Below are 25,446 nucleotides of genomic sequence, written 5' to 3'. Positions count from 1 at the left end.
TTGGATTACCCAAACTCTGTAAGGTAAAGTTACCCATTACAATTTGGGACAGGTTCCTAGTAACGGAATAAAATTTAGAAAGTAATCTGACCCAACTCGGCTAACCTGCCATGTAAACAACCATCTGGAGCGACAAATCATCAGTATTACCACACTGGCAACAGTTCCCAGCTGGTTTAAAAATAACTATTTTCTCTTTTAAAAAAGGAGAGAATTCAGGCAGAAGCAAGTCAAAAGTGCACAAGAGAGCATCTAGACAAATACATTTCATAGAAAAAAAATGCTTTATTATATTAACATCAACCATAATTGGACTGTGTGCGTCCATCCAGATTGCACACATCAGTAGATTCCGTAGGTGTGCTCCTGTCCGTCTCTGTACCTGTCCAGGTACCGTAGGGGCTGTCCATGAGGGTACTTCACCTGAGGAGGGTGGTACACAGGAGGCCGCTCAAACTCAAACACGGGCTCTTTCATGTCTGAGGGACCAAGAGAGAGAGGATGGGTGAATCTCATGTCAGTCCACCCCGACGACCCCCTAAGAGAAAAGACGATCGATGCGTTCCACATTGCAGCCGACTTAAATGAGTCAAAACTGACTGATCTATAAATCATAAATAACTGCTCAATATTGTCCGTAGGTCAGTCACAATTTACCCATAAAAACATGTTTTTCCTGCTCTCAAACATGGCCTAGTGTTCGAGAGCATTAATTCCATGATGAATAGTGGCTAAATGGTCACTGACAGTCAGTCCGCAGCAGTTGTCTGCACTGTCGGCTGCAATGTTGAAAAAGCCCCATGTTGACTTCCTCTGGAAGGCAATCAGATCCATTACAACATTATAGCCGATGATGTCACCTCTCAGGATAAGAGAGGACGGGCGGGTTCTTCCTTCAGATACTGTAGTCTATGGACACTTATCACAAAATCAACCACACAATTAAATCCACACACTAAAGCGTTCCCAGAAAGAGTATAACTCAAGGTCCACGATTTTCTTGTAAAGAGACATGTCTGCAATCGCTGAACTGCAATAGAGACAAGATGCCACAGCACACACAGTGCAATGAGTGTGTACCAAAGTATACTGAACAAAAATTTAAAAACGCAACATGTAAAGTATTGGTTTCATGAGCTGAAATAAAAGTTCCCAGAAATGTGTTTGTATCCCTGTTGGTAAGCATTTCTCCTTTGCCAATATAATCCATTCCCCCGACAGGTGTGGTATATCAAGAAGCTGATTAAACAACACGCTCATTACACAGGTGCACCTTGCGCTGTGGCCAATAAAAGGCCACTAAAATGTGCAGTGTTGTCACAACACAATGCCACAGATGTCTCAAGTTGAGGGAGTGTGCAATTGCAGGAATGTCCACCAGAGCTGTTGACAGAGAATTTAATGTTCATTTCTCTACCATAAGCCACCTCCAACGTAGTTTTAGAGAATTTGGCAGCATGTCCAACTGGCCTCACAACCACAGACCGTGTGTAACCACGTCAGCCCAGGACCTCCACATCCGGCTTCTTCACCTGCGGAATCGTCCGAGACCCGCCACCCAGACAGCTGATGATACCGAGGAGTATTTCTGTCCTTATGTGGTGAAAAACTTACTCGAATTGGCTGATTAGCCAAGTGGGTGGACCTATGCCCTCCCAAGCCCACCCATGGCTGCGCCACTTCCCAGTCATGTGAAATCCCTAGATTAGGGACTAATTAATTTATTTCAATTGACCGATTTCCATATGAACTGTAACACAGTAAACTCATTGAAATTGGTGCACGTTGTTTTTATATATTTTTGTTCAGTGTACATGTGCACACATCAAATTGCCGGCAACATTCCCAAAGGTTCAGCCAAACTAATAAAACTTGTGTGCACTTACCTAATATGTTATGGAAAGTGTGGGTAACAGACTGGTCCCACTGACTCTGGAAGAAGGAGAGGCCTGCTGGAGTCATGCTGTCCTGATGCTTCCTGTAGAACTCTACCGTCTTAAAGCTCCGCTCTGACAGAGACACACTTGGGGAACAGGGGGGAGGGGCATGTTACTATGTGTGTTCGTCTGTTTGGGTACCCTATGGAATGAATGGATTGATGATTGATGTCATGGAGCGCGAGTGACACTTGTGTATGTCCTGTTCCTCACCACGGCAGCGGTCGGATGTCTTCATGGAAGTCGATGGTTTCTTCCTGTCTGAACAAGATGTAAACATAGCGGTGAAAGCCAGTGCCCTTAGCAGGGATCGGGGCCAGGTATGGACACAGCTCCTCTCCTGAGGTCACAGCCCCACCTGGGATGTTCCCACTGGAAAAAAAAGAGAGGACGTCAATGACTCACTTTTTTTTGGCAAACAATTTGTGATCTTTGTCATTTGAAATTAGAGGTGTAAAAATGTTCTGATGGTAACAGAGCTCATCATCATCAATTAAAAACAGATTTAAAAAGGGTCATCATCAGCCTAGTTAAATAAAGGTTACATTTATATATAAAAAAAACATGTGTTTTTTAATCATCATCATCGTATTGATGGTTGAAGGAGTAGGCAACCCCCAGACTATTTAAACCACTTACAAGTTTGACAAAAAGCACAATACAATTATCATTACTGCAATACTCACACCAGCCAGTGCACATACTCCCCTTCACTGTCCAGCAGATGCTCATCTGAAACAAAGAAATCATTGGTTTACACACAAAACATGCAGTAAATGTTTCTTTAATGATACAGTGCCACCATGTGGACATGTTAAGAACTGAATTATACAATTCTTGGTATTTTCTGATGGTGTGTGTGTCTGACCTGGGCTGGTGAGCAGCAGTGTCCATATGGAGCCCTCCTCTGCCTCAAAACTGACCTGAGGTGCCACAGCAGCCTGTTAAACACAGAGGCGAGGAGGTGAAATAGGAGAATACATAGACATATGGGTTGGCGCCCCCCCTTGGGTTGTGCCGTGGCGGAGATCTTTGTGGGCTATACTCGGACTTGTCTCAGGATGGTAAGTTGGTGGTTGAAGATATTCCTCTAGTGGTGTGGGGGCTGTGCTTTGGCAATGTGGGTGAGGTTATATCCTTCCTGTTTGGCCCTGTCTGGGGGTATCATCGGATGGGGAAACAGTGTCTCCTGACCCCTCCCGTCTCAGCCTCCAGTATTTATGCTGCAGTAGTTTGTGTCAGGGGGCTAGGGTCAGTTTATTATATCTGGAGTACTTCTCCTGTCTTATTTAGTGTCCTGTGTGAATTTATATATGCTCTCTCTAATTCTCTCTTTCTTCTCTCAGAGGACCTAAGCCCTAGGACCATGCCCCAGGACTACCTGACATGATGACTTCTTGCTGTCCCCAGTCCACCTGGTCATGCTGCTGCTCCAGTTTCAACTGTTCTGCCTGCGGCTATGGAACCCTGACCTGTTCACCAGAAGTGCTACCTGTCCCAGACCTGCTGTTTTCAACTCTCTAGAGACAGCAGGAGCGGTAGAGATACTCTTAATGATCGGCTATAAAAAGACAACTGACATTTACTCCTGAGGTGACTTGCTGCACCCTCAACAACTACTGAGATTATTATTATTTGACCATGCTGGTCATTTATGAACATTTGAACATCTTGGCCATGTTCTGTTATAATCTCCACCCGGCACAGCCAGAAGAGGACTGGCCACCCCTCATAGCATGGTTCCTCTCTAGGTTTCTTCCAAGGTTCTGGCCTTTCTAGGGAGTTTTTCCTAGACACTGTGCTTCTACACCTGCATTGCTTGCTGTTTGGGGGTTTTAGGCTGGGTTTCTGTACAGCACTTTGAGATATCATTTAATGTAAGAAGGGCTATATAAATACATTTGATTTGATATGCAGGATTCTGGGGGCAAAACAAAGGTTGCATCGGTTCAGTAAATCGGTTCTGAAAACTACAGCATCCACCTGCGATCTGTTTCTCTTACCTCTGTGGGGGTCAAGTGGTTCCCATAATGTACTTGTGCTGGGCTATCCTGGCCGTAGCTGACACACAGTGTGAAGCGGGGGTAGAAGTAGGCCATGGGGAACAGATCCTTGAAGATCCCATAGTGATCCGCTAGCCTCTGGACATGGTACGGGCCGCTCGTCTCCTCCCAGCCTGCCTGCACCCGATCCAGGGAGACCTTAACTGGAAAAACAACATCCATATTAGATCAAGATGACCCGTTAGTCTTTGAAATTAAGCTAATATGTCTGGTTTCTGTATGGTATTCAAAAATATCAGGCCGAGCTGGGGGAACTTACAGGTGCGCAGACGCATGGCTCTCTCCAGCTCTATACTACGTCTGTTCTCCTTCACCACCCTCTTCCGCTCCCTCGCTTCCTTCACCCTGGAGGGCCGACAATGTGGCAGCCCAATGTTGGCTCGCTCCACATCTGGACCAGAATGACATACAGGAGAGAAAACTGAGCATGCCAGACAATAAAGGGTTGAAATGTCTTCTGTGTCAGTTGACATTCATCTTTATACTTCAAATCTTCTAAAAACTGGGCTGATAACACTACTTGAACCAGTAACTTAGCTGCAGATGCAGGACAAGTGCACTACCACCACTGTGATAAAGCAAGGTCCAGAAAAGCGAGGCCGAAAGTAAACATACTGTAGGAGGGCACATTAGGTAACGTTATTGTGTCAGTGTATAAGAAAATACTGCGCACCATGCCCAGGGTCCTCTTGCTCCTGATACTGTCTGTAGGTCTTCCACCAGGCTGGTGTGTTCTTCGCCTCCTCTGCTTTCTTGAGGTAGCGTGTGTAACTGCGATACTTTTCGAGTGATTCCAAGTTTTTGAAGTCTATGTCCTCATTTGGCATTGGTCCCAATGGAGCAGACCGTCGGCATAAAATGGCTGAAAATCACAAACACATATTACCAGAATAAATATGATATGCAAGTAACGTTATAAAGCATACGCAGGGAGTAGCCACTAGCCAGCTAGCTAACGTAGCTATGATCTGCAACCTTCCTTTCGGTATTCGCTTGCGAGAGGCTCGCCATTCTAATAATTCCTGAATTTGGAACCATAAATCTGTCCACAATAACATCGTACCTGCAGTTCCAAATGTCCTGGCATTGCTGACCCCTATATCTGTGCCCGTTCGCAGCACAGAGGAGCAAAGCATACGCAACGCCATTTTGGTGGTGAATGACGAAAAACGCAAACTGTAACATCCGGCATGTGGAGTATAGATAGCTACGTATGATATTTATGAGTACTTCGTCATCATATGGCGCTTCATATGTAATTTGGCGAGGCGGATTCCCAGCTACTGTATTCAAATTAGATGCCCTATATTAATTTATTACACCGGTGAGCTACATTTACTTTAAAATGGAATCTTAGAATGACAATATGTTAAGTGTTTTACCTTTGATTCATAGAACTGTACTCATCTGATAGTTGTCTTTTTACTGTAATAATGGTTACAAAGTAGCTAGCTAGCTAGCTGGCTAAGTAGTAGCTACTATGATTTCCATTAATTTGATGTAGGCTTGCTAGCTACAAACTGCTGGCTTTGCTATAGCAGGGCTCTATGCTTACCTAAACTGCATTTGTGCGCCTAAGTTGAAAAATGTAGGCACACACAAATAAATTTAAGAGCACAATGAAAAATATTTTCGATATTAAAGCCAGAATCCTTCATTTTTCTAGGTGCATTGCTACTCCTGAAATAAAATTCGGGGTCACACAGCATAATATGTAGGAGCCAGTGAAAGCTGCTGAGGGGAGGACGGCTCATAATAATGCCTGGAATGGAGTAGATGGAATGGTATCAACCATCTGAAAACCATGTTTTTGATACCATTTCATTACTCCTTTCCAGCCATTATTATGAACGTTCTCCCCTCAGCAGCCTCTGCTTGAGCCCTGAATAGCCTATGTAGCATCGTGTGACTCATGCAATGACATCCCATAATGGAACGTTGAGTTGCTGATAAGGTCCAGCTGTCGCCATGGTCCTTCTTCTAAATGACTCTTTTTCTAGTGATGCTGTCTATAAGAAGGCCAGTATACAGTAGGCCAGTGTTCTGCCCCTGAACAAGGCAGTTAACCCACTGTTCAGAGGCCGTCATTGAAAATAAGAATTTGTTCTTAACTGACTTGCCTAGTTAAATAAAGGTAAAATTAAAAATTAAAATAAATACAGTAGACCAGTATACAGAAGGCCAGTATACAGTAGGCCAGTATACAGTAGGCCAGTATAGTATACAGTAATGGTTGGGTTTTCAAGTGACATTATGACAACTACAGTATGCATGAAGCAATCTTAGAATCAATATTGAAAGCCTTATCCATGTAATGGAGCTACTGTATCAGCAACCCACATGTCCTACTTCTCCCATGAATTTCTCTCCTTAGACCTGAAGGGGAGTGTTCTGTACACAGATACACTGTAGTGATGGAGGCCCACAATTTGTCCTGCATCATTTGTTTGGATCCCTTCACCGTCCCAGTCACCGTCCCATGCGGTCGAGACTGCATCACGGCTCACTGGGACACGAAGTCCATGTCCGATATGCCCTGTCTGCAATGAGAAATTCACCACCAGGCTTGTCCTGAATCGCAACGTGTCCCTGTCCTCTTTGGCTGAGGCCTCAGCGAACAGTGCCGGTGCATCCGGTAGAGACACTGTACCTGTTATGAGGGGCGACATGGCCAGAGCCACGCCCCTGATTCTGTGTGGCCGACACAAGAAGCCCCTGGTGTACTACTGCCGGACAGACAACGTGTGTGTGCTGTGAGTGTGCCATCTCTGAGTGTAAGAACCACGAGGAGGTGCTGGTGGAGTGTGAGAGGGAGAACCGAGAGGTGAGTGTCAGACAGACCTTATGTAACTCCTATGTTTTTGTGGATGTCAACGAGATTAACACATAAAATATGTTTTGGGGGGCCTCTCGAGTGGCACAGCGGTCTAAGACCCAGCATCGCAGTGCTAGATGCGTCACTACAGACCCTGGTTCGATCCCAGGCTGTATCACAGAGAGCCATGAGGCGGCACACAATTGGCCCAGCGTCGTCCGGATGTCCTTGTCCCATCGTGCTCTAGCGACTCCTTGTGGCAGGCCGGGCGCGTGCACGCTAACTTCGGTCGCCAGCTGTACAGTGTTTCCTCCGACAAGAAGCAGTGCGGCTTGGCAGGGTCATGTTTCGGAGGACGCATGGCTCTCGACCTTCGCCTCTCCTGAGTCCATACGGGAGTTGTAACTACCAATTGGATATCATGAATTGGGGGAGAAAAAGGGGTAAAAAGAATTCTGCCCCAAACCCATTGGCTGCCTGTGACCCAACACTTAACTTCTGGAAAACACTGACTATATACACACTATATTCTGTCTGACAGGGACTACCTGCGGTCAACATTTGTGTGCTGCAGCTGTCGTGGAATTTAATTCATATTCTACTACACACTCAATGTGGTATTGTCCATCTGTTTCCACAGTCACTACTGTGGAGGAAGAGTGTAGAGGTGGGAATATGTATAGAGGAGACTGAAAGATGCTGGGCTGACAGAGAATATCGCCAAAGCCAAGGTAAAGTTTTTTTTATTTTTTATAGTGACAGTCAATACACTGGTGAAAGTACCAGCATAGTCAATGGAGAGGCCTACATTGAAAATAGGTTCCTTTTCCTAGTAAAGTAGATTTGTCTGTGTGTGACGGTCATGGAATTTTGGGATGACAGTTATTTGTCATTCAAAAGTCTGACACAGTTGTCAAATTGACAAATCTGTTGATGCTGGTGTGAACACTGCTCACTGCATCCACGTTGCTTGACATAGGACTAATATGTAAATATATACTGAACAAAATAATAAACGCAACATACACTTTTTTTAATATACTCTTATTTATATGAACAGTAGCGCCCTGTTTTCAATACAAAGAAAAAACCACATATAGCCACATATATACAGACACAAGACATATATATACACATTAACAAAAAACAATCACAATTAACATTTCAAATTTCAGAAATTGGTGGAGTGGGAGAACCGAATTTTGAATTTCCCCAGAGGCACCAGAACATCCCATTCTTATTGTTGTTTTTTCTGTCAATGGTTTGACATGTAAGGTGCGGCATAACTGAAGGCGCATTTTCCGATCTGTGTAGAAACTAAGGGGGAAAAAACCAAGTCAATGTAATTCATTGACCTAGTTTTCTAATGAGTAATTCTAACAGATTAGATGTCAGATACATTGGACGTGTTTTACTTTAATGCTTTATACAGTTGGAAGTCGGAGGTTTACATACACCTTAGCCAAATACACTGGAATTGTGATACAGTGAATTCTAAGTGAAATAACCTGTTTGTAAACAATTGTTGGAAAAATGACTTGTGTCATGTACAAAGTAGATGTCCTAACCGACTTGCCAAAACTATAGTTTGTTAACAAGAAATTTGTGGAGTGGTTGAAAAACGAGTTTTCATGACTCCAAGCTAAGAGTATGTAAACTTCCCACTTCAACTGTAGATAACATAAAACATGCAACAGCTTCAGCGATTTTATTGAATTACAGTTCATATGAGGAAATCAGTCAATTGATATCAATTCATTAGGCTAAATCTATGGATTTCACGTCTGGGCAGGGGCGCAGCCATGGGTGGCGCTGGGAGGGCATACGCCCACTTGGGAGCCAGGCCCAGCCAATCAGAATACGCTTTTCCCCACAAAAGAGCTTTATTACAAATATAAATAGTCCTCAGTTTCATCAGCTGTTCGGGTGTCTGGTCTCAGACAATCCTGCAGGTGAAGATGCTGGATGTGGAGGTTCTGGGCTAGCATGGTTACACATGGTCTAAAACGGCACATTTTAGAGTGGCCTTTTGTCCCCAGCACTATGTAATGACCATACTGTTTAATCAGCTTCTTGATATGCCACACCTGTCAGTTGGATGGATTATCTTGGTAAAGGAGAAATACTCACTAACAGGGATGTAAACAAGTTTGTTGCCACATTTTAGAGACATAAGCTTTTTGTGTGTATGAAACATTTCTGGGGTCTTTCATTTCAGCTCATGAAACATGGAACCAACACTTTACTCGCTGTGTTTATTCCATATAATAAACGTTTCAAATGAGCTCATCAAGGCTCATGAATATCAGCTCCAGGCCCACTCAACCTGTCTTTTTAAACTTCCTGGTAGTAAGACATGAATGTAATTCATAAACAATTGAGCATTTGTATCCAAAACATATTATGGGTGAAATTTTTGTCACTCAAAAGGAAGGATGTTAAAAAGTTTGCCATGATGTATTGCCTATCTGCTGTTTTAGAGCCAATTGTGACTAATATGCATCTTCTCACATGCTCCCTCCACAGACCGCTGCACTCTGACCCTCGTACGGCCAACAGTCACCTGCTACTCTCCCAGGAGGAGCGCTGCGCCGTGTCCCCGCCCACGAGACTCGCCAAGACCACACCCGGCAGGTGCTCTGCTTCAAACACAGAAAGCAGTACTGGGAGCTGGAGGTGTCCAAGCCATGGGTCTACCTGGGGGTCAGAGTGTGAAGGCCATGGTAGCCCAGAGCAGGGGGTCAGAGTGTGAAGGCCATGGGCCTACCTGGGGGTCAGAGTGTGAAGGCCATGGTAGCCCAGAGCAGGGGGTCAGAGTGTGAAGGCCATGGTAGCCCAGAGCAGGGGGTCAGAGTGTGAAGGCCATGGTAGCCCAGAGCAGGGGGTCAGAGTGTGAAGGCCATGGTAGCCCAGAGCAGGGCTATTCAACTGACAACAGGGGGGAGCAGTGTAACTGGCTTCCAGGTCCAGAGTTGAGTTTGGGGACTATAGAATTGTACCTATGTCTTTTGAGACTTCCCAACATAACCTTTGACCCCTGCGTCTCTCCCCCAGTTCACCTATGAGGGCATCCCCAGGAAGGAAAAGGGAAAGAGTAGCATGGTGGTAATGAACGATCTGTCCTGGAGCCTCCAGCTGAACGCCTGGCACAGCGGGCGCCGGGAGACGGTGGCTGGTCACTACCACCACATTGTAATGCTGCTGGATTACGAGGCGGGAACGCTGACGTACTACGAAGACAGGCAGATGAGGCTGCATTCCTTCTACTGTGCCTTCACTCAGGAGCTGTTCCCCCGCCTGTCGGATAGGGGAGGGCGTCAGCGTCACCCTCTGCTCGCCATGACAACACGAAAGGGAACAACTGAGCTAACACTGTCATAAGGGACTAGTCTTGCAAAGCTGATGAGTGTTTTGATCTCTCCTTACTGTACAGATGTTTTTACAGTCCTGTTGTGGGACACGGACTTGAACGGGAGCGACTAGTAAGTACATACAGTGCCTTGCGAAAGTATTCGGCCCCCTTGAACTTTGCGACCTTTTGCCACATTTCAGGCTTCAAACATAAAGATATAAAACTGTATTTTTTTTGTGAAGAATCAACAACAAGTGGCACACAATCATGAAGTGGAACGACATTTATTGGATATTTCAAACTTTTTTAACAAATCAAAAACTGAAAAATTGGGCGTGCTAAATTATTCAGCCCCTTTACTTTCAGTGCAGCAAACTCTCTCCAGAAGTTCAGTGAGGATCTCTGAATGATCCAATGTTGACCTAAATGACTAATGATGATAAATACAATCCACCTGTGTGTAATCAAGTCTCTGTATAAATGCACCTGCACTGTGATAGTCTCAGAGGTCTGTTAAAAGCGCAGAGAGCATCATGAAGAACAAGGAACACACCAGGCAGGTCCGAGATACTGTTGTGAAGAAGTTTAAAGACGGATTTGGATACAAAAAGATTTCCCAAGCTTTAAACATCCCAAGGAGCACTGTGCAAGCGATAATATTGAAATGGAAGGAGTATCAGACCACTGCAAATCTACCAAGACCTGGCCGTCCCTCTAAACTTTCAGCTCATACAAGGAGAAGACTGATCAGAGATGCAGCCAAGAGGCCCATGATCACTCTGGATGAACTGCAGAGATCTACAGCTGAGGTGGGAGACTCTGTCCATAGGACAACAATCAGTCGTATATTGCACAAATCTGGCCTTTATGGAAGAGTTGCAAGAAAGCCATTTCTTAAAGATATCCATAAAAAGTGTTGTTTAAAGTTTGCCACAAGCCACCTGGGAGACACACCAAACATGTGGAAGAAGGTGCTCTGGTCAGATGAAACCAAAATTGAACTTTTTGGCAACAATGCAAAACGTTATGTTTGGCGTAAAAGCAACACAGCTCATCACCCTGACCACACCATCCCCACTGTCAAACATGGTGGTGGCAGCATCATGGTTTGGGCCTGCTTTTCTTCAGCAGGGACAGGGAAGATGGTTAAAATTGATGGGAAGATGGATGGAGCCAAATACAGGACCATTCTGGAAGAAAACCTGATGGAGTCTGCAAAAGACCTGAGACTGGGACGGAGATTTGTCTTCCAACAAGACAATGATCCAAAACATAAAGCAAAATCTACAATGGAATGGTTCAAAAATAAACATATCCAGGTGTTAGAATGGCCAAGTCAAAGTCCAGACCTGAATCCAATCGAGAATCTGTGGAAAGAAAATCCAACCTCACTGAGCTCGAGCTGTTTTGCAAGGAGGAATGGGAAAAAATGTCAGTCTCTCGATGTGCAAAACTGATAGACATACCCCAAGCGACTTACAGCTGTAATCGCAGCAAAAGGTGGCGCTACAAAGTATTAACTTAAGGGGGCTGAATAATTTTGCACGCCCAATTTTTCAGTTTTTGATTTGTTAAAAAAGTTTGAAATATCCAATAAATGTCGTTCCACTTCATGATTGTGTCCCACTTGTTGTTGATTCTTCACAAAAAAATACAGTTTTATATCTTTATGTTTGAAGCTTGAAATGTGGCAAAAGGTCAAAGTTCAAGGGGGCCGAATACTTTCGCAAGGCACTGTATGTGACACGGGACTCTTCTGCACTGTTAATGTTCTGAAATATGGGATCACTCAGGACAGTGGACTAGTCTTTGGGATACTGTTGTGGATTTGCAGGTTCTCAGAACTGTGAGCACAGTTAGGAACTGGAAATGACTACTGTGCGGGAAACTGGTTTTCCTTAAGAGAAGGGAAAAGCACATGTCTAGGGTCCCTAAAGGCCGAAGAAATTTCACAGAAGTTCCTGTTGGATTTCTAATGGAGCTGACGTTAAATGTTTTGCACTACTTTGTGTTGGAAGTTGGAACTGGACAAATATGGCATTTAAAATGTGGTCTTCTGATTTAGACAGCTTGTCGTTTTGTTAAACAAGGCAATGACGTAGCGTATAAACAGAAAGTTGGGTACTCAGGCTTGCATCAATGTGTACAGAAAAATGCACTACTGTCAAATGAATAAAATGGAGACACTTCACATCACAAGATCAGTTTAATAAAAATTCAATCCATATTAGTTACAATTGAGCCCATGCTTTGGTCTTTTTAATAATATATTTGACCATTTCAAATGAATTCATCAATAAATTAGTGGGAACTTGAAATAAATATAGCCATATGACTTTTTTTTTTTTACTATACACATAGCCATGGCAGGCGCAAAGAGGCCCGATGCATAGCATTCTGAAAGTGCAAAGAATCTTCCAGCTGCATTGTGCCAGAGAGAAAGAGAGATGCCCAAATATTAAGGTGCTCAGATCAGATTCAGGAGACTGACCTCAAAACATGTCAGTGAAGGACACACCACAAGAGAAGTTGATAGCCATCAGTGTAGTTAGAGATGTGACTATTGATCTAATCTGTTAGTCCAGAACACTGCAGAGTGATGTGATGCAAGGAACTATTTCATTTGTTTAATTTCCTTGATGTGATTTGGTGGGTGAGTAAGTTCTAGAATGTTCAGAAGAGTGACACAGGACATGACATCATAGGGCAACTGCTCTATATTCACACACAGGAAGTAGCAGTAGTCGCAGATAGCTAAGATCATCTTTCCATGTAGTTTGATAGTTCAACTAGGATCAGGGATTCTTAGTGTTCTAGATAGCTGTCCACTATACCGGACATTTTGGTTCCTATCAACACAACGGGAAAGTCTCAAATTACACTATATTCCCTTTATAGAAGGGTGTTATTTCCGATATGTAAATTTTCAACAAAGACCTGGTCCAATGATCTACTGCTATCCTCTCATTAAAAGTTGTCACATTAAAAGCCTGTACAGAGAAATAATAAATGAAATCAACAATATACAGCCTTTCGCTAGGAAAGCTGAGAAATCACAGTCCTGTTCAATTAGTCATCAACGGTCTTCTGAAATAAACCAGGTTCTCACCAAAACAACCTGCTAAACCTTGAGCCTGCATGTCTGTCCGTTTCTGCTTTAGCCAACTTGCCGTTGTCTGATCTGGCAAGAAAATGGAGTGTTTGGCAATGCAGAAAAAGGCAGGTACCCAAGAATGCTACTAAACCTCAGTCAAAAACACCTCCGTCTTAACCTAATATTCCCCTTTTTCCTGACATCTTTGGCTCAAACAAGCTACAATCATATCATCAACCACTAGAAAAGCTGTAAGTAACACTGTTTAGTTAAAGTCAGGTGGAGAGAACTGTTTAGTGGAACTCAGAAGGTAACTGTACACGAGCTGGGAAAAGGAGCTGACATAGCTAGCTGGTTGTGAGTTAAGAGACTGGCCAGAGGAGGGGAGGAGAGGGGTGGAGTGACTTAAAAAGGGAGCAAGGTAGACCGAGAGGATATAGACCAAAAGGAGGGGTTGGTGGAAGAGAAAGGAGGAACAAAGACATCATAGGGATAGAGAGATGGGGTGGTGGTACAGGCCGTGTGAAGGAGGGGTGGGAGCTGAGATACAGGCTCTCTACTGGCTCTTCTTGTCTTCAGTAGGGGAGTAGGGGGGTGGGTTGTCCTGGAGAAGAGGAGAAAAACACATTACAGATATACACAGTATGGAGGACAACAAACTGAGTTAAAAGCACTACAGTGCGCGCCCATTGGTCCTGTGCCGCTTCCTGCACAGCATTCATTGGCTGTACTCTGACCTGCTCTTTGTTCATTGGTCAGGCAGCTGTCTGCATGAACCTCCCGCAATGACCCTGCCTCTCCTACCTGATGCTGGGCCAAAGTACAAACAATTTAAATATTTTTTAAAAATGGGGAGAATCCATACCCTTCTAAATCGAAACTTACCGGTATGTTAATTACAGTACCAGTCCAAAGTTTGGACACCTACTCTTTCAATTTGTACCATTTTCCACATTGTAAAAAAAAAAAAAAATGGTGAAAACATCAAAACTATGAAATCATGTAGCAACCAACAACAACAAAGGTGTTGAAAAATATATATATTTTGATCTTTCAATGTAGCCACCCTTTGCCCACTTTATACACTCTTGGCATCCTCTCAACCAGCTTCATGAGGTAGTCACCTGGAATGCATTTCAATTAACAGGTGTGCCTTGTTAAAAGTTAATTTGTGGAATTTCTTTCCTTCCTAATGCGTTTGAGCCAATCAGTTGTGTTGTGACAAGGTAGGGGTGATATACAGAAGACAGACAGCCCTATTTAGTAAAGACCATATTATGGTAAGAACAGCTGAAATTAGCAAAGAGACAGTCCATCATTACTTTAAGAGATGAAGGTCAGTCAATCCGAAACATTTCAAGAACTTTCAAAGATTCTTCAAGTGCAGTCGCAAAAACCCATCAAGCGCTATGATGAAACACCAATAAGAAGAGACTTGCTTGGGCCAAGAAACACGAGCAATGGACATTAGACCGGTGGAAATCTGTCCTTTGGACTGGTGAGTCCAAATTAGAGATTTTTGGTTGCAACTACTGTGTCTTTGTGGAACGCAGAGTAGGTGAATGGATGATCTCTGCATGTGTGGTTCCCACCATAAAGCATGGAGGAGGTGGTGTGATGGTGCTTTGCTGGTGACATTGTAATTCATTTAGAATTCAAGGCACGCTTAACCAGCATGGCTACCACAGCATTCTGCAGCGATATGCCATCTCATCTGGTTTGTGCTTAGTGGGACTATCATTTTGTTTTTCAAAAGGATAATGACCCAAAACACACCTCCAGGCTGTGTAAGGGCTATTTGACCAAGATGGAGAGTGATGGAGTGCTGCATCAGATGACCTGGCCTCCACAATCACCCGACCTCAAACAAATTGAGATGGTTTGGGATGAGTTGAACCCCAGAGTGAAGAAAAAGCAGCCAACAAGTGCTCAGCATATGCGGGAACTCCTTCAAGACTGTTGGAAAAGCATTCCAGGTGAAGCTGGCTGAGAGAATGCCAAGAGTGTGCAAAGCTGTCAAGGCAAAGGGTGGCTACTTTGAAGAATCTAAAATATATTTGGATTTGTTTAACGCTTTTTGGGGGGTTACTACCTGATTCCATAGATGTTATTTCATAGTTTTGAAGTCTTCACTATTATTCTACAGTGTAGAAAATAGTATTTAAAAAAAAAAAAAATGTAAAACCCTTGAATGAGTAGGTGTGTCCAAACTTTTGGCTGGTACTGTATGTCTATTAGATAAAAATGTGTTCCTACACATCAGATTTAGGTTGGTAAAAAAGTGCTAAACAGGGGTACCTGTGGCAAGTAGGTGGGAGGAAGTGTGGAACAGCTGCCACTGGTTGCTGCCTCTGCTGCCTTTGCCTCCGCTGGTGAAAAGAGAGAGAAATACATAGAAAGCAAGAGAAGTGAATTCATTGTCCTTACTTAATGTGTCGGCAGCATGGGCTCACTCACATCCCGCTAATTAAACTACCATTACTGAAGGTACTTTGCAAAAAAAAGGAAAAGAAAGATAACCTAAATGTATTCTGACCTGCAGGTGTGGAAGGCAGGGCAGGGTCGTGGGGGGCCTGCTGCCCCAGGGGGGCGGAGTAGGGAGGAGGGGGCATGTAGGCCGCAGGACCATCAAACGCTGGTGGGTTGGGGTAGAATACACCTGCAGAGAAAAAGACAGTACATATGAAACACAATATTACATGGACTGGTTATAAATAACTTAGGTTTTCCCATTTTCAATTAGACAAGTACAAAAATAAATACATAGGAAGACAACAGTAGTCTGAGCCGTACCTTGTGGAGGGGGGTTGGGGTAAGAGTACCCGGGTGGGGGTCCCGCCGGGTACCCATTGGCCGGGGGAGGAGGGTAAGCATAGGCCCCATTGCCCATGTAGGGACAACCCCCAAAGCCACCACTCACAGGCTGCCCTCTGGATGCTGCACAGGGGAAGTGGGGGGAAAGACATCGTTTAAATCTAGCTATTTAAAAAAGGAGATAGTCATTGGGAAAATTGATCACAGAATCAGCTCCGAAAGTCCTTTACCTTGTGCAGCGACCTGTAACATGTACTGTCCAAACTCTATGGCTCCTCCTGCAGCAAACACCATCTTAAAGGTGGCACAGCCCTCCCAGCCCCCTGGAAAGTGAGAAGTACAGTTACCAACTTTCAAAACTAAAATAAATATAATCCTGATTTCTATTTTTAAAGTCAATTTTTAGCACAGCAGTGGTCCTTGGCTAGATACATCTAATAAATGTACATTGTATATTTCTCAGGTAATGAGTGTGAAGTTCATTGAGGGCTTGTGGGAAACACAGTCAGACTCCCTCTCTCTCTCTCGCCCTCTCTCACACAAACACACCTCCGGGCTCTGCGCTGACTGTGCCTTTCATGTAGTTGGCCCCCAGGACAGGCTGTTTGACCTCACAGCCCTTCATCAGGTAGAAAGGCATCATGAAGGACTGCAGAGCATCACGACCCCCCTTCGCCACAAATATCACCTGAGGAGAGACAACTTGATTTACAGCCATCCTTTCATACCTAGATAGGGATAGATATGTTAGGGGCTAAGGTGTTGGTTGTATAATATGTTTGCATGGTAAAGAAGTGTGTCTCCTCTTACCCTGTAGGGGGTCAGGAAGATACTCCCCTTCTTACTCTTCCTGAAGGCATCAGGCAGGCACTCTGCTTCACAGAACACCAGCTCCACATTCTCATAGCTCATCAACACACTGATAACACATATTTGCCAACATATAAGGTTGATGTTGCAAGCCAATTCATTATTACTTTATCTAAAATCAACATGACAATCATCCTTTTTCATAACCACATGGAGCTAAAAAAATATATGTATAATAAAAAAAAAACAGGTTTAAGAGATTAGGGAGCATTGTGTAACTGTCCAAGCTGGTCAGTTACCTAAAAGGGGTCCAAGCTGGTCAGTTACCTAAAAGGGGTCCAAGCTGGTCAGTTACCTAAAAGGGGTCCAAGCTGGTCAGTTACCTAAAAGGGGTCCAAGCTGGTCAGTTACCTAAAAGGGGTCCAAACTGGTCAGTTACCTAAAAGGGGTCCAAGTTGGTCAGTTACCTAAAAGGGGTCCAAGTTGGTCAGTTACCTAAAAGGGGTCCAAGCTGTTCAGTTACCTAAAAGGGGTCCAAGCTGTTCAGTTACCTAAAAGGGGTCCAAGCTGGTCAGTTACCTAAAAGGGGTCCAAGCTGGTCAGTTACCTAAAAGGGGTCCAAGCTGTTCAGTTACCTAAAAGGGGTCCAAGCTGTTCAGTTACCTAAAAGGGGTCCAAGCTGGTCAGTTACCTAAAAGGGGTCCAAGCTGTTCAGTTACCTAAAAGGGGTCCAAGCTGGTCAGTTACCTAAAAGGGGTTCAAGCTGTTCAGTTACCTAAAAGGGGCCCAAGCTGTTCAGTTACCTAAAGTGACCCATTGCACCTCTGCAGTAAAGAGCAAGATTATGAGATTAGGGGCCATTGTGCAACTGTCTAAATTGGTCAGTTACCTAAAGGGATCCATTGCTTCTCTTCAGTAAAGACCTAGTAAGGTATAATAGGCTTGGGCCTGATGACACTCGTGGCTGGCAGTGGTGTTAAAAAAAATTTAAAAAGTGATTATATATTTATTTATTTTTAGGGGGGGGGGGGGGGGGGGGTGTATCTGTACTTCACTATTTAACTTTTATTTCACTACATTCCTAAAGAAAATAAAGTACCTTTTTTTTTTATTTTCCCTCACACCCAAAAGTACATTTTGAAGGGTTAGCAGGACAGGAAAATGGTCCAATTCACACAATTATCAAGAGAACATCACTGGTCAACCCTACTGCCTCCGATCTGGCTGACTCACTAAAAACACACATGCTTCGTGTGCCCCTGGCTATCGTAAATTAAATTCAAATAAGAAAATGGTGCAGTCTAGATTGCTTAATATAAAAGGGATTTGAAATGATTTATACTTTTAATACTTAAGTATATTTAAAACAAAATACTTTTACACATGGATTACTACACTAGGTGACTTTAACTAGTCATTTTCTATACTGAACAAAAATAAAATATGCAACAATTTTACTGAGTTACAGTTCATATAAGGAAATCAGTAAAGTAAAATAAATTAATTAGTCCCTAATCTAGGCATTTCACATAACTGGGCAGGAGTGCAGCCATGGGTGGGCCTGGGAGGGCATAGGTCCACCCACTTGGCTAATCAGCCAATCAGAATGTGTTTTTCCCCACAAAGGGGCTTTATTACAGACAGAAATACTCCTTGGCTCCATCAGCTGTCTAGGTGGCGGGTCTCAGATGATCCCACAGGTGAAGAAGCCAGGTGTGGAGGTCCTGGGTTCCCTGAAAACTTGAGACATCTGTGGCATTGTGTTGTGTGACAAAACTGGAAATTTTAGAGAGGCATTTTATTGTCCCCAGAACAAGTTTCACCTGTGTAATGATCATGCTGTTTAATCAGCTTCTTGAGATGCCACCCCTGTCAGGTGTATGGACTATCTTAACAACGGAGACACATTCACTAACAGGGATGTAAACAAATTTGAGCACAACATTTGACAGAAATAAACTTTTGGTGCGTATGGAAAAATAGTGGGATATTTTATTTCAGCTCATGAAACATGGGTCCAACACTTCACATGTAGCGTTTATATTTTTGTTCGGTACATTAAGGTATCTTTACTTTTACGAAAGTATGACAATTGGGTCGTTTTTCCAACACTGGTGACTGGCTTGGAGGCTAGTTATAGCATCTTACCTGTTAACCCCCAGACCCGCATGACAGATACGTAACGTTAGCTATGTTCGGGAAAAGAGCTACACTATTTGCCAGAGCAGGCTATCCTTTGCTAACTAGTTAGTTATTTAGTTATTTAGCTATATTTTGCAACTTTGTAGGTGCTAACTTAGCTCAACCTCACCCGATGAGTTGACGTGATCGGCAGTCAACACAAGATGACCATCATTATGGTAAACAAGAGTCCCGGCCAAGTGTTGACAAGACACAAGGCAAGATCTGTTAGCTTGGTGCCTGAAATAATACGCAATGCCAACGCTACAGTAACTACAAAACATTGAATGGCTATCTGGTCAATTACACAAAAATATAAGCTACAGACTAAATAGCTAGCTATTTGCACACAGTTAGCTAACGGAACGTATACGGCTAACTTGCTCACGTTGACTGAAAAACACTACGCTAGTACGAATAAGCTAGCTAAACGTTTACCTTTCATTGTTGGTGATAATGACGCCTCCAGATTCAGAATTGTTCTTATTCAAAGCCATTGCGATGTTACCGAGTGTGGAATGAACAACGTTAAATAATGACAGATGCTATCTGAAATGTGAACTGGATCAAATCGCCTCCCCGTTACCAGCCAGCCTTGTTCCGCTCTTGTTGTGATGCTGATGCACCTGCACTTCCGACGTGCGTTACGTCCACACGGCGACGTCATCTCTGAGAAGTGGTTATTTTTGTTTCTTAAACTGGAACACTCCGTGCTATTCGGGATCCTTGGGACGTCCGTAGCCCATTGAAGTTGAATTGTAAAATGGTTAAAGGTTAGATAAGGAATAGCTCTATAATCTCTTAATTACTTGCCTCCAAAGAGAGTGGACGATATTAGAAAGATGTAATTAACCTCAGTGAAGTTCTTTGCCATGCTGTTTTTAGTTAATGCAGCATTTAAGAGTGTTGGGCCAGTAACAGAAAGATTGCTGGTTTGAATCCCCGAGCCAACTAGGTGAAAAATCTGTCTTTGTGCTCTTGAGCAATGCACTCAACCCTAATTGCTCCTGTAATTCGATTTGGATAACAGCATCTGCTAAATGACTAAATTGTCAATATTAACAGTTGATTTCAAAAGAGCGCTCCCCAAAATGTAGAGTACTTACTGACACAGGAGGGTGAAAGTGGTCATGGTCTCTTCATTTTGTGGACACCATACATTTGTTGACGAAGACACAACCTTGTGTGTAGGCTACTCATCCCTGTATGTCAGGAAAAAGAACAACTCAACAAAGGCGAAGTGTAGCATCACATCCAATTATGTTGATTTTCTCTGCAGGGGATTCATTTAGGTCAAAAACAGCTAGCATGCATTATTACCCCCTTTCCACACACACACACACACACACACACACACACACACACACACACACACACACACACACACACACACACACACACACACACACACACACTGAGTCAGTGTTATACTGTGTGGGTATACGTGTGTATGTGTTAGCCACATTCAGATTGAGCTTGCATATTCAGCCTACCAGGGGTGATAGGTACTTTTTGTGGTCAGCGCAGGCTGCAAAAGCCCATGTTGCTGCCCACCTTTAGCAGTGGGTTTCTGAGAAGCTCGTCTCCTGACTGTAATTGGTGCGCTGGTTTACTGTGCAAGGGGTTGACCTCCCAACTTCCAAGTTTAATCCTCCTTGTTATATCTCGTGCCATGCTTTTTATGTAAAAGGATTACTGTTGTGGACATTTCCATGCCTAATGCAAATCAACCATGTACATGATTTACATGTAATTGTCATTCCTAATCCACAAATAACAGGACATAGCCATTTGTTTTTGGGGGGTTTGTTTGTCTGTTTATGCATGTGTTGTGTTTGTGTGTGCATGCGAGAGAGAAAGAGAGAGATGAAGAAACAGAAAGTCACAGCAACCATCTTCAACAGGAAATGATACCTTCCTGCTAAGTGACAGCTCGGCCCCACTCTGCACTACTCTCTTGTATAACCTCTCACTGCCTCCCATTCCTTTAAACACAGCAGAAAACCTTCAGCCACACAGCCTCAGCAGAGAAGGGTATTTGGCTGTTCATCCACCTCAACCATGATGCCAAGCCAGGATGGGTTGTCCACAATCGGAGACAACCTGCTGCAACCTCCCGACCAGGCAAGTACCAAACTTTGTCATGTTACAAATAAGTTAATTTAATACAGTGAGGTCCAAAAGTGACCATTTTGCTCTGCACTCCAGAACATTTGGATTTCATATCGATAGAACCGTTTACAAATTACATCAGTTTTTGTACATAGTCCCCCTCGTTTTAGGGAAACAAAAGTATTTGGACAAATTCACTTCGATTGTATTAAAGTAGTGAAAGGTTTAGTATTAGTAGAATTTGTCCAATTACTTTTGGTTCCCTAAAATGGGGGACTATCTACAAAAAGTGTTGTAATTTCAACGGTTCAGCCAATATGGATGAAAATACCTTAAAATTAAAGCTGACTAACTGCACTTTAACCTCATAGTCATTGTATAATTTCATATCCAGTGCTGGAGTACAGACCCAAAACAACAACAACAATTGTCACTGTACAAATACCTCTGCACCTCACTGTATGTTTTTTCTAATTTGTCTGTAATAAGGATCAAAATAGATCCACGGCATTCCTCTTCTGTGAAACACATTCATCGTATTGGTATTGGCCCAATTTATTAGGAAGGGGTTCAATTACATGTTGCCACTATGGACATCATCAGGTTCCAATGTGTGTGTATGTGTTGGGGGTTTGATGCCCTCTCGGATAACAGTTTGGGATGATGGCCTCAACAAAAAAAAAACGGATGCTGAGGTCAAATCGGTTTGCGAAACTTTATTTTCACCATCGGTGAAATGCTCTTCTGTTTTGAGTGACTTGAACATATCTTTGTATTGAGCCGAAAATGTGTCATGATCATTGATGTTTTGATAAGACTAACTGACTGACTGTTGTCTATTATGATTGTACTCGTTCTGTGAGGGTTACATGCAGTCCATTTGGTATTCTAAGATAAGATCCCACTTGGCTAAAAACCGGTTCAATCGACGTTGTTTCCACAGTCCACATAAAAATGTGATGACATTGAATCAACATGGAAAACTCATTGGATTTTAAAAAGTCCTCAACGTCAGGGAATTTAGTATGTTTTTCCCAAAACTTTTAACCTAAATCTAATGACATTGTGACAATTTTGGTTGATTTCACATTGAATTAGTTAGTTAACAACTTAACCAAAATTCAATCAAGACTAGACGTTGAAATGATGTCTGTGCCCAGTGGGATGTGACCATGAATCATACTTCGGCATGATCAGTGTTTCGGGAAATCAGACGACACCGAGGGAGGTGTTTTCACTTCTCATAGAAGAACGGCAGACGAGAAATCCATAGTTTTGATACCCGCATGTCTGTGAGTGCATGTGTGTGTGTGTATATGTGTATGCATTCCTGTTTTATCTGTGTCCTTGTCAGATCTTTCTTATCCTGTCCTATATTTCTTGTTCTGAAACTGGAGACGAGTAGTTCCCTTATTGCCTCACATGAGGAAGTCCCTGACCTAACTAGTGTCACCCTGCTATTTGCATGAGATATTTCCACATTAAAAACACAGACATTTCTCAAGCTCCCCACTGTTGCACTGTTGATATGTCACAGCAAGTACCGTTGGCCCGTCTATAGTGTAGGGCCACGGGTTTCCTGACCACCAGTGGCTAAACTGGGTTGTTTCTCTTCCACATACAGGCTCGCGGCTCAACCAGGAACAGACAGAGACAGGTACAGTGAGCAGAACCTCTCCACTTCAACAACATATTTGAAATATGCCAGAAATATGAATGCTATTTTGCCATACCTGCTTCCCACAAACAAGGGTTACTGTATAAAGGTATTGTGTGTAACTGCCCGCCTCCTCCCCCTCCTTCTCAGAGCTCCCCTGCCCGTAAACTGGGGATGACCAGGAGACAGAAGGACAAGAGGGTAGGTCCAGCTCCTATTTTCTCCACATAAGGACTAATGTTGTTAACAAGCAGTATGAGCCAAAGCCTGATGCAATAAATATCATAATCAATGATGCCGTGTCTTGTTTGTATCTGCCGTGATCAAATAAACTACTAAGTAGGCTCGTACACAATAACTTCACCAACTGTGACTTTGTGACTTCAGCACTTCCTGAATTAAGAACCCACAGTAGATAACAGGATGGGGATGTACTTTCAGGACTTTAAAGAGAATGAGAACCCAGAAGAGAAGGAGAAGAGACACAAGGAGCAAGAGGTATCATCGCTATAACAGAATAATTCTGCTCGTTTTCATAGACTTTTTAGAGGTGTCAGCGCTGTAACATAAGTATTCTGCTCATTTTCATAGACTTTTTAGCTACAGGAGGTGGCACATTAGTATGTTGTTTAAGAGACCCTATTAAAGGTTGATGTTTGTTGTTGCCCCCCCCCCCCCCCCCCCCCCCCCGCCCCCCCTCAGCTCAAGCCGCTGTATAAAGAGCTGCTGTACACCATCATCCATAAGCTGGGGAAGCCAGCCTCAGCAGAGGTCTTCACTGATAACCAGCTGCACCAATACATCAGAGAGGTGACAACCAAACACTCTCAACTTACTCTATTCTAACCCTCTCACAGACATGACATCCAACCAAACACTCTCAACTTACTCTATTCTAACCCTCTCACAGACATGACATCTAACCAAACACTCTCAACTTACTCTATCCTAAACCTCTCACTGACATGACATCCAACCAAACACTCTCAACTTACTCTATTCTAACCCTCTCACAGACATGACATCCAACCAAACACTCTCAACTTACTCTATTCTAACCCTCTCACAGACATGACATCTAACCAAACACTCTCAACTTACTCTATCCTAAACCTCTCACTGACATGACATCCAACCAAACACTCTCAACTTACTCTATTCTAACCCTCTCACAGACATGACATCTAACCAAACACTCTCAACTTACTCTATCCTAAACCTCTCACTGACCAAATGTGTTCTGATTATTTTATTGTCCAAATACTAATACAGTACCTTGTTCTTGTTGCTATCAAACTACCCCTCCCCCTTCAGGCTTTCTCTATGGCAGAGGATGAACACCAGAGTCTGACAGAGAGGGTTCAGAACACAGAGGTGAGTACGCAGAGGAGTTTCATACTTCTAGGAGAAGACATTTGACCCAGCAGTATTTACCTATACAGCATCTAAGGGGGTTATGTCCACAGGAGGTTGGTGGCATCTTAATTGGGGACAACGGGACTGTGGTAATGACTGGAACGGAATCAGTAGAATGGTATCAAATACATCAAACACATTGGTTTCCATGGTTTCCAGGTGTTTGATGCCATTCCATTTGCTCCGTTCCAGCCATTATTATGAGCTGTTCTCCCCTCAGCAGCCTCCACTGGTTCTGTCATACGAAGTCTGAGTCTTGTCCACAGCCTCCAGTCTACTGTCTGATGGCCACTGTGAAGGAAGCCAAGGGCATCCTGGGAAAAGACATCAGTGGTACGTCATACTTCAGATCTGTGAACACAATCAAATGTACTTCAACTACTTTGGTTATCTGGAGGTGGCCAAGAAAGGGATTTAGGTTGGTCCGTTTAGGAACCGCAGATCTAGCAGTTGTGGTCTGTGAATCCTCCGGTGTGATATGTTGTCCCCAGGTTTCAGTGACCCATACTGCTTGCTGACCATCCTGGAGGATGAGAAGGAGAGCAAGACACGACGGTCCAGATCTAAACCCCGTAAAGCCGTGGTGAAGGACGCCGTCTCAGACGAGGAGGTTTACACGACAGAAACCAAGAAACAGACCCTCAACCCCATCTGGAACCAAACCTTCATACTGTGCGTGAAGGAACATTTAGATAGGTTCTATGTTCTATGTTCTATTTGTTATTTCATTAGGATCCCCATTAGCGGTTGCAAAAGCTGCAGCTACTCTTCCTGGGGTCCAACACAAAACATGAAACATGACATCATACAGAACATCAATAGACGAGAACAGCTCAAGGACAGAACTACATACATTTAAAAATGACACAAGTAGCCTACATATCAATACATACACACAAACTATCTAGGTCAAATAGGGATGAGGCGTTGTGCCGTGAGGTGTTGCTCTATCTGTTACATACATAGAACACACCTATGAGTTTACATAGGGTGCCTTGAAATGGTCTGGTCCCAGTTTGTACAGCCTTGAACGTCCTGATAGCCTGGTCCCAGATCAGTTTGTACCGCCTTGAACGTCCTGATAGCCTGGTCCCACATCAGTTTGTACCGCCTTGAACGTACTGATAGCCTGGTCCCACATCAGTTTGTACCGCCTTGAACGTCCTGATAGGCTGGTCCCAGATCATTTTGCACC

General features: G+C 43.5%; 3 protein-coding genes and 1 pseudogene across 6 annotated transcripts in view; 2 read left to right on the top strand and 2 right to left on the bottom strand.

Moving 5' to 3' along the window:
• Window positions 1-265: 265 nt before the first annotated feature.
• LOC110491321 (large ribosomal subunit protein mL38) lies at window positions 266-5,702 on the bottom strand. 2 transcript variants are annotated; one of them, XM_021564687.3, is made up of 9 exons: window positions 5,064-5,702; window positions 4,674-4,862; window positions 4,260-4,391; window positions 3,941-4,143; window positions 2,806-2,878; window positions 2,624-2,669; window positions 2,151-2,309; window positions 1,887-2,023; window positions 266-479 (listed from the first exon to the last, which is right to left on the bottom strand). In XM_021564687.3, the coding sequence occupies exons 1-9, from the start codon at window positions 5,146-5,148 to the stop codon at window positions 343-345; spliced, it is 1,161 nt and encodes a 386-aa protein (XP_021420362.1). In that variant the 5' UTR covers window positions 5,149-5,702; the 3' UTR covers window positions 266-342. The 2 variants fall into 2 exon arrangements, with proteins under 2 accessions (XP_021420362.1, XP_090057981.1); XM_090201855.1 differs by having other exon boundaries at window positions 4,260-4,399; window positions 4,676-4,862; window positions 5,064-5,216.
• Window positions 5,241-12,489, top strand: LOC110491322 (E3 ubiquitin-protein ligase TRIM65-like; annotated as a pseudogene). Its single transcript, XR_016487111.1, has 5 exons — window positions 5,241-5,324; window positions 6,375-6,824; window positions 7,456-7,546; window positions 9,342-9,449; window positions 9,870-12,489. The product of XR_016487111.1 is annotated as an E3 ubiquitin-protein ligase TRIM65-like (transcript).
• LOC110491320 (WW domain-binding protein 2) lies at window positions 12,355-19,737 on the bottom strand. The gene is made up of 8 exons (XM_021564684.3): window positions 19,505-19,737; window positions 16,886-16,994; window positions 16,625-16,763; window positions 16,306-16,398; window positions 16,055-16,198; window positions 15,798-15,920; window positions 15,560-15,630; window positions 12,355-13,865 (listed from the first exon to the last, which is right to left on the bottom strand). The coding sequence occupies exons 1-8, from the start codon at window positions 19,561-19,563 to the stop codon at window positions 13,818-13,820; spliced, it is 786 nt and encodes a 261-aa protein (XP_021420359.2). The 5' UTR covers window positions 19,564-19,737; the 3' UTR covers window positions 12,355-13,817.
• A 1,098-nt stretch (window positions 19,738-20,835) lies between these two features.
• Window positions 20,836-25,446, top strand: part of LOC110491319 (protein unc-13 homolog D) — a 15,687-nt gene continuing 11,076 nt past the window's right edge. The window contains exons 1-8 of one of the 2 annotated variants that reach the window (XM_036946100.2): window positions 20,836-21,190; window positions 22,803-22,835; window positions 22,986-23,036; window positions 23,277-23,333; window positions 23,538-23,645; window positions 24,150-24,209; window positions 24,518-24,584; window positions 24,743-24,923. In XM_036946100.2, the coding sequence (XP_036801995.1) occupies window positions 21,128-21,190; window positions 22,803-22,835; window positions 22,986-23,036; window positions 23,277-23,333; window positions 23,538-23,645; window positions 24,150-24,209; window positions 24,518-24,584; window positions 24,743-24,923 (620 nt within the window). In that variant the 5' untranslated portion in view covers window positions 20,836-21,127. The remainder of the gene's footprint in view (window positions 21,191-22,802; window positions 22,836-22,985; window positions 23,037-23,276; window positions 23,334-23,537; window positions 23,646-24,149; window positions 24,210-24,517; window positions 24,585-24,742; window positions 24,924-25,446) is intronic. The other variant, XR_016487110.1, reaches the window with a different exon arrangement.

This window comes from Oncorhynchus mykiss, chromosome 16, assembly GCF_057628025.1.
Source record: "Oncorhynchus mykiss isolate SJ-2025 chromosome 16, ASM5762802v1, whole genome shotgun sequence".
Taxonomy (NCBI): domain Eukaryota; kingdom Metazoa; phylum Chordata; class Actinopteri; order Salmoniformes; family Salmonidae; genus Oncorhynchus; species Oncorhynchus mykiss.
Note: the sequence above shows the minus strand (reverse complement) of the source record. Positions and strands in the feature narration are given on the sequence as shown.

Bases quoted from the DNA above. Each gene is read 5' to 3' on its own strand.
- LOC110491321 (XM_090201855.1), bottom strand. From the start codon at position 5,148: ATGGCGTTGCGTATGCTTTGCTCCTCTGTGCTGCGAACGGGCACAGAT. The intron at 4,144-4,259 runs GTAAGTTCCCCC...TTGTTTTTCCAG, and splicing joins AGCCATGCGTCTGCGCACCT to TTAAGGTCTCCCTGGATCGG. The intron at 2,879-3,940 runs GTAAGAGAAACA...TGTGTTTAACAG, and splicing joins ACCACTTGACCCCCACAGAG to GCTGCTGTGGCACCTCAGGT.
- LOC110491320 (XM_021564684.3), bottom strand. From the start codon at position 19,563: ATGGCTTTGAATAAGAACAATTCTGAATCTGGAGGCGTCATTATCACC. The intron at 16,764-16,885 runs GTAAGAGGAGAC...GTCTCTCCTCAG, and splicing joins TCTTCCTGACCCCCTACAGG to GTGATATTTGTGGCGAAGGG. The intron at 15,921-16,054 runs GTACGGCTCAGA...TTTTCTCTGCAG, and splicing joins CCCCAACCCCCCTCCACAAG to GTGTATTCTACCCCAACCCA.